The sequence below is a fragment of the Miscanthus floridulus genome, chromosome 16 (genome assembly GCF_019320115.1).
Source record: "Miscanthus floridulus cultivar M001 chromosome 16, ASM1932011v1, whole genome shotgun sequence".
In the NCBI taxonomy this organism is placed as follows: domain Eukaryota; kingdom Viridiplantae; phylum Streptophyta; class Magnoliopsida; order Poales; family Poaceae; genus Miscanthus; species Miscanthus floridulus.
In genome coordinates this window covers 79,624,258-79,642,001 of record NC_089595.1, presented here as the reverse complement: position 1 = coordinate 79,642,001, position 17,744 = coordinate 79,624,258, and the positions used below count along the sequence as shown (strand labels likewise).

The 17,744-nt window shown below is 48.1% G+C and overlaps 2 protein-coding genes across 2 annotated transcripts; both read left to right on the top strand.

Moving 5' to 3' along the window:
* Positions 1–204: 204 nt before the first annotated feature.
* LOC136510900 (uncharacterized) lies at positions 205–768 on the top strand. The gene has a single exon (XM_066505195.1). It carries the CDS (start codon positions 205–207, stop codon positions 766–768), a length of 564 nt encoding a protein of 187 aa, XP_066361292.1.
* Positions 769–15,986: 15,218 nt separating this feature from the next.
* Positions 15,987–17,520, top strand: LOC136512744 (cytochrome b6-f complex iron-sulfur subunit, chloroplastic-like). The gene is made up of 5 exons (XM_066506741.1): positions 15,987–16,147; positions 16,389–16,615; positions 16,715–16,832; positions 16,939–17,121; positions 17,217–17,520. The coding sequence occupies exons 1-5, from the start codon at positions 16,103–16,105 to the stop codon at positions 17,319–17,321; spliced, it is 678 nt and encodes a 225-aa protein (XP_066362838.1). The 5' UTR covers positions 15,987–16,102; the 3' UTR covers positions 17,322–17,520.
* Positions 17,521–17,744: the final 224 nt, after the last annotated feature.

The following is a 17,744-nucleotide window of genomic DNA, read 5'->3' as shown; positions in this document are numbered from 1 at the left end:
GCTTGCCCCAAACATTGGGTGATGTACTTTGATGGCGCCCTTAACATCAACGGTGCTGGTGCATGCATTCTATTCATTACGCCAACCAAGGATAAGCTACATTATGTTCTTCGGATACACTTCCCAGCCTCCAACAACGCCGCGGAATACAAAGCATGTCTCCATGGTCTTCGTATAGCCATCATGCTCGTTGTCAAATGCCTCATGGTGTACAGGGACTCCACACTGGTTATCAACCAGCTCAACAAAGACTGGTCCTGTTCCAGCGAGAAGATGGATGCTTACTGCACTGAAATCAGAAAGCTTGAAGGAAAATTCTATGGCATCGTGTATCACCATGTGGTACGTGACCAAAATCAACTCGCCGACCAACTATCCAAGCTCAGTTCTTCCTACGCTGTGATCCCACTGGGGGTTTTTGTTCAAGATCTCCTGGTGCCATCCATCAAAGAAGATAAGGAAGTTGAAGAAGTTCCCCCTACCGAGCAGTTGGTACTTGCGGTATCTTCGCCGGTCACCGATTGGAGGGAGCAATTCATCAAGTACCTCACCAGCGCTGAGGTACCCGCAAACAAGACTAAAACTGAACGCCTAGTTCATCGGAGCAAGCTTTACATGTTGGTGGATGATAGCTTGATGAGGAAAAGTGCCAAGGAAGGGATACTACAGAAATGCATCACCCAAGAGGAGGGAGTGAAGCTGCTTCTTGAAATTCACTCTGGTTCCTGTGGCCTCAAGAACATTGGTCAGCAAGTTTTTTTGAGCTAGTTTTTATTGGCCCATAGCCATCACTGATGTAGAAGATCTCGTCCGACGTTGTGAAGGATGCCAATTCTTCGCTAAGCAAATACATGTGCCGGCGCAAGAGCTGCAAACCATCCAAGCTTCCTGGCCCTTTGCATGCTGGGGACTAGACATGATCGGGCCTTTTAAGCCAACACCAGGTGGTTTTCGATACGTATATGTCGCCATTGACAAGTTCTCCAAGTGGATTGAATATAAACCGCTCGCCTCGGCTACTGCAAAGAAGGCAGTTGAGCTCTTTGAAGATATCATCCATAGATTTGGTCTACCAAACAGCATCATCACCGATCTCGGAACTACATTTACTAGTCATCATTTTTGGGATTTCTGCGAAGACCGTTACATCTCTATCAAACATGTTTTCGTTGCCCATCCAAGAGCCAACGGTCAGGTCGAACGGGCGAACGGCATGATCCTTGATGCCCTAAAAAAGCGATTGTATCAGAAAGAAGAAAAGCACCTGGGCAGATGGCTCAAGGAGCTTCTAGCTATAGTCTAGGGACTATGCACTCAAGCTAGTCGCAGCACTGGCATAACTCCATACTTTCTGGTCTATGGCTCAGAAGCCATACTACCAGCGGACGTTACTTTCCGAGCACCTAGATTGGAAAACTATGATGAAGAGCAGGCCGAGGCTGTTCGGTCGGAGGACATCGATAGAGTCGAAGAAGAGCGCCTAATCACCTGTGTCCGTACAGCTAAATATCTAGAAGGCTTGCGAAGGTACTACAACCGAAACATCAATGGTCGTTCATTTTCTGTCGGTGACCTCGTTCTCTACAGGAAACAAAGGACTGAAGGTTTGCACAAGCTCTCTTCCCCTTGGGAAGGGCCTTATGTTGTCAAGGAGGTTACTCGACCAGGTTCTTATCGCCTAAGTGACTTAGAAGGAGTCAATGTTCCTAACTTGTGGCACATCGAACACCTTATACGTTTCTATCCTTAAAACACTACAGATATATACTCTACAAATTTATATTCAGTAATGTTTTTTGGTCTCCATAACTTGTCTCCATTTTGTCTCTATTGTGGATTAACAACCACTTGTGGTCGCCGAGCTATATGCTACTTCATAACGAACTCCAGTACGTAATCGACGTAACTGCGCCGAACACGTTTTCTCCAAATCGCCGAACACGTTTTCTCCAAATCACCGAACACGTTTTCTCCAAATCGCCGAACACGTTTCCTCCAAATTGCCGAACACGATTTCTCCAAATCGCCGAACATGATTTCTCCAAATCGCCAAGCACGATTTCCCTAAATCACCAAACATTTTTTGATCGAAGAACAACTTGCTTTCTTTTTTTTTGATCTCTTCGGAGATGACCCAGTCTCCGATTTTTCCCTACACGTGCTACGGGCTCCGCGCTCTGCGTTATGGGTGGTCGGATGCGGTCCCTTGGTCACACCTATTTTTCCTACATGTCTACGGGCTCCATGCTCGACGTTAAGGACTATGGGTCAGCCATGGCCGAGAGTTCAATATAGGACTACTTGCTTGTACTCCGCCTATACGACCTATATCTCCAAGTTATTTCGATAACCACCGAGCAGTACATGTTTCGCATTTTTTTCTTTCTATGGAGAAGACCCAGTCTCTGATCTCTCCCTACATGTGCTATGGGCTCCGCGCTCTGCGTTATGGGTGGTCGACTACGGTTCCTTGGTCACGCCTATTCTTCCTACACGTGCACGGGCTCCGCGCTCGACGTCATGGACTATGGGCTAGCTGAGGCCATGGGGGTCAATAGCGGACTAACTGCTCGGACTCTACTTACACTCCGTATAAATACCTTACGGTCGTAATTACGAAGATTTTTTCGCCGAAATACAATCTGACTGCATACACATGCACTTTATAATAGTTATCATATGTATAAGTATTTTCCATGCTTTCGCGCATTCTAACTATACTGTCCAGAAATTACAGATGATATCTACCAAGGAGATCATTGTGCTTCGCCACTGCCGTTAGTCTCTTCGAACAGGTCTATATCGCCGGCCAACTTTTTCACCGCATCTTCCACCTCATCCTCTAGCCGCTGGGTCTCCGCTTCGCTCAGCCCCTCGGCGTACCCGCCCCCTATTGCCTCAAGGTCAGTGGCTGGATAGTGGGACCGAACAATAGCAAGGGTGTGGGTAGCGGTGGTAATAACGGCTTCATGGTTGAAGCTTTTGAAGCTTTCCCACGCCGTCTTGCATCTTTCGATGATGATGTCCGAACATGGCGGCCTACCATCGGGCTGAGGAGCAGTTTCTGGGTCGACACAGTTGAGCACTGGGTTGATTCCAGCAACTACGACATCAAATTTGTTCCTCTAGGACCGGGCTTCTTGCTCTAGCACATCGAACTGTGCCTTGACCCTCTGACGATAGTCTGCATGCATTTTGAAGTTCCATCAGGCAAGACAATCGCTACAGCAGAAAACCCAACTAGGGGGTACTTACCGTTAAGCTCCTCAGTTAGTTTGCTCGCTCGCCCTGTCTCCTTCATTTTCTCCTCTTGAAGTTGCTTGAGGGTCTGGCGCAATTGGCTCAGCACCGCGTCTTGTTCTACAAGTACATCATTCATCACCAAAAGTAATCGTATCCAGCTATGCGAGGCTTTTTTGTGGATCATGCGTACCTTTCTTCTCCTCAGGAATTTTCTGCAGCTTTTCCAACTGCTCGGAAGCATCTTTAAGTTGTGTAGAGGCAGTGGTCAGCTGCTCGAACTTGCTTCGAAGTTGTTCTTTCGCAGTCGCTAGGTGCTCAGATAGGACCCCCTTCTGGTATTCTAGGTCCCACGCGTTGGACTCAGCAAGGTCTCGCTCGTGCTGGGCCCTTTGAATGTTCTTTTCTGAACAGTTCATCGCCTCCTTGAGTTTTTTGTTCTCCTCGGTGAGGGGCTCCATCCTCTTAATCAGCTGGTAACAGTGCTCGGCAGTGCGAGTTATCCCCTGGAAATGAACAATGACAATGACAGAAGGACATCACCAATATCAACGAAGAATATTCGGGATTCAGTATTAACCTCGATTTGTTTTACTACTCCGCCGAGGGCGGATTTCAGCCTCCTCATTCTCTAGGGGTGTCCTCTTCCTCAACAACTACCACTTCGTCACCGCGCTTGCGAAGGATTAGGACGGATTAGGTTCAAGGCTCATCACGAACGATCTCCTCCACCTTGTCCTCCTCTTCCGCGGTAGTAGGGGTCGCCGTAGGGGGGCTCTGTGGCTGGACAGTGGGTCTAAGCATGACCTGTGACCCCTCAAGGGGCACCGTTAGCTCTTTGGCCACCCCTGGTCTCGCCGACCTAGTTTCTGTTGGTTCGCTGGCAACTCCAGTTTCAGCTCTCAAGGGTCTGGCACTACTCGTCGTTGCTTCGGGCATTGTCGCTAAGCCAGCCTCTGCTGACGCCGGCCCCTCGCCGTCTCCAGCTCCACCCATAGCGGTTGTTGATTTTTCCGCCGGCTGCCGAGCACTAGGGGATCTTGACACAGGGGCGACAGGCGTTACCTTCGCCTCAGGGTCAGCTCAAGGTTGCTCATCAGTATGGGCGGATGATTTTGGATCCTCCATATGCCTTGCGCTGCATCAGAACATTTGGTCGATCGCCCAAACAGCTATGATCAAGTAGCAAAACAACACCAACGCAAGGATACTTACCGTTTAGTCTGCCGATGTGCTTTTTTGAATCAGCGAGGTCTGTTTGAAACCCTAGGTGCGGTCGTGGGGTCAACCCCCATATTCTTGAGTGGTGGTCTGTCCTCCTCTATAGTCCACCTATTGTTCTGGTGTTTGCTCTAACTGTACCACCAGGTTTAACTCCGCCTGATGCTCGGGGACTCCCGTTGCTTGCTCCGCAGGAATTTTTGTTGACTACTGCTTGGGGACTTCATCACTTCCCCTTGGTTGCTCCTCCATGCGTGTGCTGCATGAAGTTGTTTGCACGCTTGAGGGACGGGAACTGTATTTTTGTCGTCGTTAGACCACTCCATCACCACGGCTCTCCGTGGACGAGTGGTCTAGTCACCATCTAGTGATATGCCGCCTGATTTGTGGGGAGCGGCCGTCGCCGTTTTCCTCTTTTTTCAGGCCAGCTCGTCTGCCGCTGCCTGTTTCCCCCGAGATTTCTCCGATAATGGGGGGGGGGGCGCTGTGTGATCAACATCTGAATCTCTAAATTCTGATGAGATACCGACATAACTTTCTTCAGGGTGATCTATTGGTCGGACGTCCACCGCTGCCGGCCATTCAGCTCTCGACACATCAGAAAAATATATTGCTCTGTCCTATGAATGGATCTTTGCATAAGTCAGTTCCCTACTTGACAAATCGATAGTTTAACAATGCAAGTTAAGATGATTACCTGAGGAGGTGGGTTTGTACAGTTGAAGGCCTTTGTTTCTTTCGGCCAGCTAAATGAGGCGCTGGAGGTGAATAGTTCTATGGCGTGGCCTATTACTTCTTTCCTTGACAGCCGCTCAGGTCTCTCCCGGGTTCCATCGTCGTCGCCCTTGTAGTCAAAAGTAGGGTAGGCCCTCTCCTTGCAAGGCTGGACATGGTGCACTATGAAGCTTGTTGCCACAAGTTCACCTCTCAACTCCACACTTTGAATCAAGTCAAGGAGTTCCTTCACTTGCTCTATGTTGATACTTCTTGGTCTCTCCGACCAGCTTCTTTGGTTCTCTGGGATATGGTGGACGTCACAGCGGACGGCTGGGTGGTTTTGTTTCAAGAACCACTTGGAATTCCACCCTTTTAGGGAAGTGTTCAGTGGTACGCTGATATAATCGCTGGCCATTCCATCCCGGAGCTACAGATATACCCCGCCGACCACCTTGGAGCCGGCGCCGCCTTTCTTCTTTAACAAGAATAAGTGTCTAAACAGGTTGAAGTGCGGGAGAATCCCAAGAAACACCCCATAGAAGTGAATAAAGATCGAAATGTGCAGTATGGTGTTAGGATGGAGATTGCACAGACTAATCGACCAAAATACCAATAGATCTTGCAAGAAAGGATGAACAGGGAACCCCAATCCACGCCAGAAATAATCTTCAAAGACTACAACTTCATCGGTGTAAGGCATTAGAAAGGGCTCACCACTAGCTGGACGCCATCCGGCGGTGACGCGGTCAGGAAGCACGCCCGCCGTCACCATCCTTTCGAGCTTTGCTTCTCCAGTGCGCGACGACGTCCACTCTTCATCGCGACTGGCTCCGCTTCCTGCCTTCTTTGGGCTTGTTTTCTTTGGGTTCACGACTCTCCTCTTCGGTGCCATCACTCAGATCTGGATGAGGTATGGCGTTGGCAAAGTATGTGGCTACGAATCTAGAGATGTGGTGGCTGAGGTGGAAGATGAAATGATGAAGTGGCAAAGGTGTGAGAATGGGGGGGGGGGGGCGGTACTGTTATAAAGCACTTTCCCCACTTTTATGACTCAAGGGTTTTTGGCAAATCGTTCTCGTGATCTGTGCCACTCCGAATTCTCCGATGCGGCTTAATGGGCCGTTACCAAGATTTTCGCGCAACCTCAGCCCATGTCGCTCTTTTGTTGCTACCATCAGTTGCTCCTCGCTGAAATTTTGCCGACTACTCCGCCATTTATTAAGGCTAATTAACTAACATTGTATAACCTTTTCTATGGTTTTTTCTCTAGGATTTGATTTTCCCGATAACTCCGCCTGCAGCATGGGGACTAGCATCCTACTCCGATTGGTCTTCATTTGTTTTTCTATTTCTGACCCTGGCACCACGTGACTGCATCACCTACTATCAAGCTCGGAGACTAACTGGGCACACTTCACCTTGCGGTGAATGTGCTTTGTCTTTTTCTGGGACATGCCCGGGGACTGACTTCTTACTCGGCTGGTTTTCTACTGTTCTTCAATTCTCTGACCCTGGCACCACATGACTACATCATCTGCTGTCAGGCTCGGGGACTAAGTGGGCACACTTCACCTCACGGTGAGTGTGCGGGGTTTTTTCTCAAAGACTATACGTCTATAGAGGAAGATTGACTCCAACAAGTTTGTTCGGATTCTAAGTGGACACACTTGGTCCACTACGGATAAATTTTTGATTCTAAACTTGAGCTCCTTACACCCTTATGGCAAGCCGTACTTTGGTCACTCTGCTCGGCGATGATTCACGGTGCTCGGCAACATGTCGCCCTACTCGGCGACAGATTGTGCTGCTCGACAATGGTTCATACTGATTGGCGACGACTCACATAGCTTGGCAGTTCAGCATGGTGGTGAGACCATAAGCTTGACCACTCGACGTTGTTCGCACCTACTTGGACAAGCTTAAGACGACATTGCACAATGGGTACAAGGTGCTCGGGGACTAGCTGTGGGGTGTACGACCCTGGATACCCACGACAGACCACATGGGTTGCGCCCCTAGGGGTGGCCCAGCCCACAAGAAGAAGCCTTGCGAGGCACGACTATGCTCGGTGCCTTCCGCAAGACATTGGGAAGATATTATGAAGATATTACAAGATTTGTTAGGATATGTATGATCCCAAGATTCCTGTAATCAGTTATTACTTTCCGGTTATCTCTTAGATCTAACCGACTTGTAACCCTACCTCCTGGACTATATAAGGTGGGCAGGGACCCCCTCAAAAATCACGGCATATCATACGATAGCTAATACAAACCAACAGACCACATGAGTAGGGTATTACGTCATACTGATGGCCTGAACCTATCTAACTCGTGTGTCTCTGTTGCCTTCTTGTTCTTGATCTCGCGCTCCTCTACCGATCAATCTACCTTCGTGGGATACCCCTCGGAGGACTGCCGACGATATTCTGTCGACAAATAAGTTTATGGATGGAGGCGTTAAAAACCTCCATTCATATACTTAATTGAGTGCCAAGTAAGTCGGTGCCTAAAATAACGTATGAGTTGTGGACAGGAAAGGAACCCTCACTAAACTATTTACATGTGTGGGGTTGTCCAGCTGAGGGAAGCTAGACTCCAAGACAGTCGATTGCCATTTCATTGGCTATCTAGAAAAGTCAAAAGGTTATCGCTTCTATTGTCCTGACAGATAAACGAAGTTTGTAGAAACAAGGCATGCTGTCTTCTTAGAGGATGATATGATAAGGGGGAGCATGGTAGCGTGAGAAATTAGTTTTGAAGAGAAGCGGGTATACGTGCCCATTCCTATGGTTCAGGAGCCATTCTTCACTCTACCTGTTGTTGTTGTACCAATAGTGCAAGACACTGTAGTAATAGCACATGTTATTAGTTCTCCTGTGGCAACAATGAATGAACATAAGGAACCTATCCTTTAGGATCCCCTAGAACCAGTTGTCACCCAAGAGGGAGAGCAACAATAGCCTCATATAGAACAAGCGTCATTAAACAAGGCTCCTAGAAGGTCTCAAAGAGTCAGGAGATCAGCTGATTAGTTCTGCTGATTATTATGAAGTTTATGAATGTGAGGAATTTCAAATGGAGGGTGATCCCACCTCATTTGAAGAAGTCATGAGAAGCGCCCACTCATCCAAGTGGCTTGAAGCCATAGAAGATGAAATGAAATCAATGAAAACCAACGGTGTTTGGAACTTAGAAACAATTCCTAAAGGAGCCAAGACAGTAGGCTGTAAATGGGTCTACAAAACTAAACATGACTCCAAAGGGAATATAGAAAGGTTTAAAGCACGACTTGTGGCGAAAGGTTTCACACAAAGAGAAGGTATAGATTACAATGAGACATTTTCTCCAGTCTCATATAAGGATTCTTTTAGAATCATAATGGCGCTTGTAGCACATTACGATTTAGAATTACATCAGTTAGATGTAAAGATGACATTCCTAAATGGGGATCTGGAGGAAAATGTTTACATATCACAACCGAAAGGTTTTGTTGTGGAAGAAAAAAAACGCATGGGATGCCACCTAAAGAAATCCATTTATGGATTAAAGCAAGCTTCAAGACAGTGGTATTTGAAGTTTGATAGTACAATAAGAAAGTTTGGGTTTCAAGAAAATGTAGAGGACAATTGTGTTTATGCAAATTTCAAGAATGGAAAATACATTTTTCTAGTCTTGTATGTGGATGACATCTTGCTCGCTAACTGTGATATTAATCTACTACTAGAAACAAAGAAGTTCTTGTCCTCAAAGTTTGATATGAAAGATCTCGGTGAAGCTTCGTTCGTCCTAGAAATAGAGATTCATCGAGATAGAGAAAATGGGGTTTTAGGATTATCACAAAAGGCATACTTAGAAAAGGTTCTAAAGAAATATAGTATGCAAAATTGTAAGTCATCATCTGCTCCCATAGTCAAGGACGATAGATATGGGGAATTTTAATATCCCAGGAACCAATATGAGATCGATCAAATGAAAGCGGTTCCATATAGTTTAGCTGTCGAAAGTTTACAATATGCTCAAGTGTGTACTCGCCCTGACTTAGCGTTTGTTACCGGGTTGCTTGGCATATATCAGAGTAATCCAGGAATAGAACACTAGAAATTAGTAACAAAAGTTTTGTGTTATCTGTAGGGTATGAAGGGTCTCATGCTAACATATAGAAGATCTAATTCCCTGCACATAGAGGGGTATACAGATTCTGATTATGCGGGAGATAAAAGAAAGTCCACATCAGGATACATATTCACTCTCGTAGGAGGAGCTATATCGTGGAAAAGCTCAAAGCAAACCATCACTACATCATCCACAATGTATGCCGAGTTTGTAGCATGTTATGAGGCCACAGGGCAGGTGAATTGGCTAAAGAAATTTATGTCCAGGTTGAAAGTGGTAGACGACCTACATAAACCACTCAAGTTATACTACGATAATAATCCAGCAGTATGTTATGCTCACAACAATAAGTTAAGTGGTGCTACCAAACATGTTGACATAAAGTATTATGTTGTGAAAGATAAAGTCCGGGATCATATAATTAGTCTTGAACGTATAAGAACAAAAAAGATGCTCACGAATGGTAACACCTCTGGTGTTACGAGCTCGCTTAGCACTGAGATTATGGTCAGAGAAATAGATCTATTAATATAGTGAGTAGTTGCTTAAATGTGCTAATAAAATCTTAACAAGAAAATATGAGAAGCAGTTTACTGGTTGACACAAAAAACAATTTTTATAAACAAAAATAAAATATAACTCGTAATTGGTACTTAAATAAAATTTGAAGCGCAAGTTTAATAGATGAAAATGCAACTCTTGTTTTGGTGAGTAAAAGTTATTCAATAGTATATATGATAGCCTAGAAATCGAGTCTGATATTTAAACTAGAACTTTTTGTGAGTCGGCGAGAAATTGGATGTATGTTCGAAAGGTCAATTTTGACAAATTATGTTGAGCAAAATAGTTCTATAGTGCTTAAGTATTTCGCTCCTATGGGTTAGTATGCAGTATGGCCTAGGTCATAATATACTTGTTAGTGGAAATCGACAGCGTTTAGGCCTTTTAGAAATTTGGGCAAAAAGCGCTAGTGGATGTTAGTTCAAAACTAAAAGTTATAATTTTCTAAGTCGGAAACGATAATAGATAGTGCTACGTTGGCGTATAATTTTTGACAAACATACCTCAACACTAATGTTATGCTTTTGCACAGTTGGTTGCATCGGGGTAAGTACTTGAGCATGGGATAGGTCGTAGTTGCGTTGGGGGTTACAACGATCACTCTAAAATTGACCGAACTTCGCTAGAACGCATTGAGGACATGTCGTTGGCGCTTTGTTTGTGAACTAGCACCTATAGCGAGTGATCTCAGCCGCTCGCTTCAACTACCTCGTCCCACTCGCTCTCAGCAGTTCATCCTAAGTACTCACCGAGCTGCCGAGGCCACCAGCGCATAGAGCAAATATGCATGCATCATTAGCAGCTCATAGTACTAGCAGCACTCAGTGGGAGCACCCTGTCGGTAGCACGCCATCGCAGCATGTGCAAGCCTCAGTTGTTGCTATCCCCGCTAAGCGCCACCGTCTAACTGCTAGTTCCATCGCTTTGCTCTACAGCACCATCAAGGCCTCTGCTCATCCTTGTCTGCCTCTGCTTGTCTCTATTCCCCTTTTCCCTCTACCAGACAAGCAACTCAAAGCAATTACCACCAGAGCAAAGCACGCACGGAAGCAACATAGCTCATCCTTGCCACGTACGCCATCAGCGTCGCCGTCGCCCAGCCTTCGCATATGCGCACGAGTGTGCAAGCTCCAAGGCCGCACTGGACCGTAGCCCTAGCTCCTGCTCTTCCCCCAGCTTGCCTCCCGCTGCTGGCCTCGAATGAGTCGGCGCACGCCATGCCGCTACCCTACAACACCCGCTTAGGGCCAAGACCACCAACGCCGCTGCTCGGCCACCACGCGCATAGGCACGCCTGAGCCCACGTGTGGCTCTTCGTTCTTCCTCCTCGCACCCCATGGTTCCTCCCGTGCCCCGTGCCCCGGTGCCCCTAGTGCTGCCAAGTCGCACCTCGAGCGTGCTGCTCATCCGCACCGGCGCTCCCCGCTGTCGTCCACGCCGGCCGCCTACTGCTGGTGCCATCGCAGGGCTCCACATCCAAAGCACCGCCCCAGCTGGGGGCACGCCTAATCCACCCAGTGCCAAAGGGCCTGCCCTCGCCAGCCGTCGTGCCACAGCCACCCTCCGGTATGCCGTCAGCCGCCGGTCGTCGCAGCCACCGTGGCGCACGGCCGTGTCTCTACGGGCCACGGCGGGGACAACCTTGGCCACCTGTGCACGTCCAGGTCCGCCGCTGCCCCGCGCCATCTCCCCACCACCGGCGGGTGCGCAGGTGGCTAGGATTTGGCTAAACACTCCTGTCCCGTGCCTCCTCTGTTCGTTGAAGATGAAGAGAAGGTGAGAAGGTAAATAGAAGCTATATAGGGTTCTTATTGCAAAATATGTGACTCATACGAATAGTACGTGCTGGACTGTGGGATAGTTTCAAGAAAGCTCAGGGGCCTCTTCGCATAAGTGTCGCCCCCCTGGTTGGACCACTTGCTGCGTGCCCCGCCTGGGCTGCTGGCAGGCCTGCTCTAGCGTTGCTAGGTCGACTCGTTGGTCGTGGGCCGCCGGCCTCCTTTGTGGCCGCGCGCGTGCCCCGCCCCCGCCTGGGCCGCCACGCCCTTTATCGCACCGCTGGGCCGCGCTTGGCCAGTAGGCCACGCGCGCATCTGCGGGCCGAGTCAAGCCGTGTAGGCCCTTTTTCTTTTTGGTGTTGATTTTTGTTTTGTTAATTCAGTGTTCTTCAAAAAATAAAAATAAAGTGTAGAAAAATCACAAAAATGCCAAACTAGTTTCGTTAAATTTCTAAAAGCATAATCTACCTGATAGGGTATTTCGTTCGCATAGGTTCAATATGTTTTTAGGGTTGCTCTAATTATTTTAAAGTGTTTAATATTGTTAAAATGTGAACTTGTAGGAATTTCCGTGATAAATCGGTGATAGTGTTGACTCTAAAAAATTTACAGTAAATTACTAATATTATTAGCTGCTCACTGTAATTTTTGTAGCTCCAGAATAGTTAGTTACTAGATAGATAATAATGCCCCATTTTGAATAAAGATTAAATCGATAGAACGGAATAACGAAACAACTTGGGTTTGTATAACTAAAACATTTGTTGGAAAAATGACACCTTTCTCGACGATGTTAATACGTAGATTAGTATGTTAGTCGTTAGAACGAGCTCGTTAACTTGAAAGGCGTAAATCGTATTTTATGAGTCACGGTTGCAGCTGATTAATTACGTCTTTGCATTGCATCGCATTGCATATCATAATAGGGACATCGATGGATCGTGGAGTCATCGGGAGTTGCTGGAGAAATGGTACTTTTGGAGATCGTATCGCCATGATGGAAAGCTAACTTCTGATTAAATCTTACCCAGGCAAGCCCCGGTGCATAACCCCTAATTTTCTGCACTTTAAATTATATTTGTGCATTAAGTTTTAAGGAGTTGAATGAATTCCACTTGCATATATATATCTTTATCCTATGAGTCTTAGTAGTATGACAGGATCGTGTAGATTGCTATGCTACAGGACTCCGGTAGAAGTTAAGTGATTACCTATCACTCGCGAGAGATAGAAAATATATTATTGTATTATTATCACTTGGAATATATAAATGGCGAAAGGAGAAATGGAGACTGGGCAGGGATATGGTTTGGATATTGGTGGGTGTAAGAGGTGGTGTTCTGCGGCCAACGGGGCATAGCTTGGTTACACTGTTTTCGCTGTCTATGTCGGTTAAGGACCGGCCGTTGCATTAGACTCTAAGCAAGTCATAAACTTATTATCCTAAGCACATACTTGGGTATGGGTATAGGGAAGACTTGTTACTCTCTTGTCATGGGTTTTGGCTTTTTTTGGACCGACTGTCAGGATGGTTTTTGGGTGGAGGTTCTTGCACCGCACTGAGTCCGGGACTCAGGAGCGGGGGCTTGGAGTCCTAGTTTGGATGGGGACCTAGACCCCGTGATAGGAGGGTAGTGGGTTGGTTCTGCTTGTGCCTAGGATACAAGCGGGGCATGTGTTTTCGTGGTACCCAGCTGGGGGCATTGATTCGCGAATCATCGGCGTTTCGGTACGACTTGTCTAAATTCTAGCACCGTAGTAAGACCTGAAAGATGAAAGATGGTAACAAGAAATTTGATTGCTTACTACCTGCTTGAAAGTAGCATATGTGCTTACATAGAATGGTTAGTTAATGAAGTAATGCGACTGCTAATAAAAATCGAATATAAGAACGCACGCTTAGTAATGCTTCCTGCAGATACAATAAACCCACAAGCCAAATAGCCTTACATATCCTTGGAGTCTTTTTCTTTCCTCCTGTCGGGTAAGTCTTACTGAGAACAATTGAGTACTTAGGGTTTTATTTCCCCCTGTTGCAGGTGACAGGTGGATGCTAGAGCTGACTCTTGTATGTGGATTCCTCCTAGTGGGCTCAGAGAGGATTCCTTTACGGTGCGATCATAGTTTTATTTATAACCTTCACTAAAGATTTTATAAATAGAAGTTTATTAATCTGTTGTCATAGTTTATATATCAATGCTTCATCATATCATGAATAGATATTTATTTCTGTTGTAATTCTGATCACATGTTTATATTCCGCTATTAACTTAAATTGTTCATAACTCTAATCACATGTTCATATTCCGCTATTATAAATGATAAATATTATACTATGATATTACATGGAAAGTGATGTAAGAAATGGTTAATGATGATGTAAGCTTTATTCTCTCATTTGTGATCCTGATGGAAAAATATGGATTTTTGGGTTCTTCCTTGGGGTGTGCTCGACGGAACCGTGTAATTTAGTGTCCCCCCTTAGGTATTTAGTGTCTAACGGAAGGCGAGTACTCCTGAAAGGCATTAGATTATACGGTTCTGCCACACGAATTCGCTTACAAAAGACTTACCACCTAGCGTGTTCAGAGAACACTTAGCCGGCATGGGTTTAAGGGAAAACCTATGATTTCTGAACAATAAGGGCCTAGTAGAGAATCTGTTTCAAAACAGAAAGGTGCATTGTAGCTGTTTAATCTAATGGGAACTGATCGTGACGATGAGGCACGCTCTATGTACTGAACTGTGATGGAATGGGAACAAGATAAAGTAAGTTAAGTTTAAGTCATAAGGTGAGATCAATGGGGAGAATGTTAGTTGATCTCTATCCAGGTCAATTAGGCCCTTGGATCCGCGCCCTGATCGGGGATGTCCAACCCTACATGGTTGATGGGCCCCCGTCACATTGCGCTATAAAAGAAAGGTAGGGGTCGACGGCTCAGATTACGAGGTTCACCTGAGCTACAGTCGTCCACCGACACAACCCTAATCCGATCTAAGAGAGGGTGCGTAGCCAGTGACGGGAAGCACCGCCACCGACCAACGCCGTCACTGCACCGCCGCCCTTCGACACAGCACCGCCACCGGATTTTCACCGAGCACCGCGATGGCGAGCCCGTCTTCCTCAAAGACGGCTGATAGTTTGCACCCTTTTCACCCCTCTCTTTCTCACTCTATCTATTAATCATGTACTAGTAGATGTATGTTTTAGACACGCTAAATCTATGACTATGATCCTGTTTTAGATCTATCAGCGTGGACCATGCTGTCACGTCTTTTTTTTTTCTGCTCTAAGTGGCTCGGACCTTGGTGATCGTTGAGGCCAAAGTCGGCGGCCTTGAGCGGAGAGTCCTCCTTGTTAATGAGGAGCAGGAAGTTCTCAGGCTTCAGATCCCGGTGGAAGACCCCCCATGGAGTGACAGCTCTCGACGATGGCGACGATCTCGCGGAAGAGCGCGGCAGTGGTGCTCTCCCGGCGCACGTCCTCGATGTCGTCGCGGTGGACGAGCTTCCACGTGGCGATGGACTTGCAGGCGAAGCACTGCCCGGTCTCCCGGTGCGTGTCGAGGAAGGTGACCCCGAACTGGCCCGGCCCCAGCTCGTGGCCGAAGGTGTAGGTCGTGCGCCGGTCCTCCATGGGCCGCCCGAGCATGCGCCCCGCCGCCGGTTTCGGCTTCTACTACGGTAGGGCCTGCTGGTACTGCGGCGGCGGCGGCTGGGTCTGGGGCTTGGGCAGGATCGGTGAGGCCGGCTGCTGCTCGGTGGTCCCATCGAACCGGCAGCCGTCGCCATGGCCCTCTCGTCTCTGGCTCTCAATGCCCAGGCTCTCAGTGAGTCAGTGCCTAGTTCCTTCACCCCGCGCAGGCCCCTGTACGTGTCAGATACAATTTTACTCCTTCGTTCTCTCTCAGCCAGCTGTTTCTCATCCGACGGTTGGACGATGTGGACCTGGTGCCTGTTTAGTTCCACCGAAATCCCAAATTTTACACTATGCAAAAAGAAGATTCCCCGTCACATCAAATTTGCGGTATATACATGGAGTACTAAATGTTGACGAAATCAAAAACTAATTGCACAGTTTGGTTGTACTTTGCGAGACGAACGTTTTGAGCCTAATTAGTCAACGTTTGAACAATTATTACCAAATAAAAACAAAACGGTACTGTATCTACAGTACCGCTACGGTATTCCTGCCGGCGCCAATTCGGCGGAACTAAACGAGCGGCTGGACGGCAGTCCAAATAGGCGACCGGGCAAACGAGCGCCCCATCGTCGCTTCCGCGCAGAGCCAGGCGCCCCTGGCCCGTCTCGAACATGTGGTGCTCGCAGGCCGGTCGCTGTGCATCAACCAATCACCCGGGGCAAAGATATAGCTAGGCCCCCGGGGGCTCATCCGCAAGCCTGTGGACGCCAGGGAGTGAACACCAGCCGTCTTGCCCCGACCCTGAGCAATCCTCACCTGCTGCAGCCATGGCGACCTCCGCGGCGCTCTCCACCGCCGCCAACCCCACCCAGGTGAGCCAGCAACTTCCTCATCTTCTTCCTTCTTCTGCCGTGGGGCGCCTCCCTCCCTGGCCTTCACCCTTGTCTCTTGAGTTTTGGCCGAGGAGAAACAGAGTCTCTGTACGTCCACGGCGTTATTAGTCTTCACCAGCGCGTTCAATCTTGCCCACCAAAGTTGCATCTGAATCGCACAATATGGTTTCTTTGCATATATATATATATATATATACGATGTCCGCGCCTGCAATGGCAGCTCTGCCGGTCCCGCGCTACGCTGGGCAAGCCAGTGAAGGGGCTTGGCCTGGGGATGGGCCGGGAGCGCGCCCAGAGCATCACGTGCCAGGCGGCGAGCAGCATCCCCGCCGACCGCGTCCCCGACATGGAGAAGCGGAAGCTGATGAACCTCCTCCTCCTGGGCGCCATCTCGCTGCCCACCGTCGGCATGGTCGTCCCCTACGGCGCCTTCTTCGTCCCCGCCGGGTGAGTCGTCGATCGTCTCGCGTTGCCATGCATCAACAGCTACGGCTAGCCGGCCAGCAACTAACGAATAGTACCCCGGCCCATTGATTTTGCACGCAGCTCCGGCGGCGGCGGCGGCGGGACCTACGCCAAGGACAAGCTTGGCAACGACATCACGGTGGATGAGTGGCTCAAGACGCACGGTCCCAACGACCGCACGCTCGCGCAGGGGCTCAAGGTCAGTCATCCATCGCCATCGTCATCACCTGCAGCTGCAGGCAGGCATGCCTGCTGTGTTGTGTTGATGCTCACGGCCGTGTTTGTGTGCGCCGCCGCGCGTGCAGGGTGACCCCACGTACCTGGTGGTGGAGCAGGACAAGACGCTAGCCACCTACGGGATCAACGCCGTGTGCACTCACCTCGGCTGCGTCGTGCCGTGGAATAGCGCCGAGAACAAGTTCATCTGCCCCTGCCACGGATCCCAGTACAACAACCAGGGCAAGGTGGTCCGTGGACCGGCGCCTCTGGTAAAAACAAACGCACCCATTTCTTCTAACTGCAAGTCTGCAACTGATTTTGTTGCGCTTTCAACTGATCTGCTTCTTCGCTCTTCTGTAAACAGTCCCTGGCCCTGGTTCACGCCGACGTCGACGACGGCAAGGTCCTCTTCGTCCCGTGGGTGGAGACCGACTTCAGGACCGGCGAGGACCCGTGGTGGAAGGCATGAGGAGGATCCGACACCAGCGGTGCTCAGTGCTCACATATGACCTATGTATGCCTCCTGTCCCTGTGATGAGGTCATAGACTTGCGTTCGTTCTCCCCGAGGGCGTTGTTGCTACAAATTCACTTGCTTCTTGCGTCCAAATTATATATATATATGTACACACACTGTGTGAAACAATAACAGCTGTTTCTCATCTCTTCATATACTATCTCTGCTGTAGTAATCTCAGCATACATAGTATTTCCCTGTTGCAATTTGGGAATATCAGATTTAAATATAGGAAAGACCAATGAAGGTGACCTTTTAATAGTTATAACACTAGAAGCGGGTAGATTTGGCCAGTGTAGCATTTGATATCAACTATGGTTGACCGTTTCAAAAAATAAGTATACATGATCTTATCGAATTAGCTGGAACACTCCTAA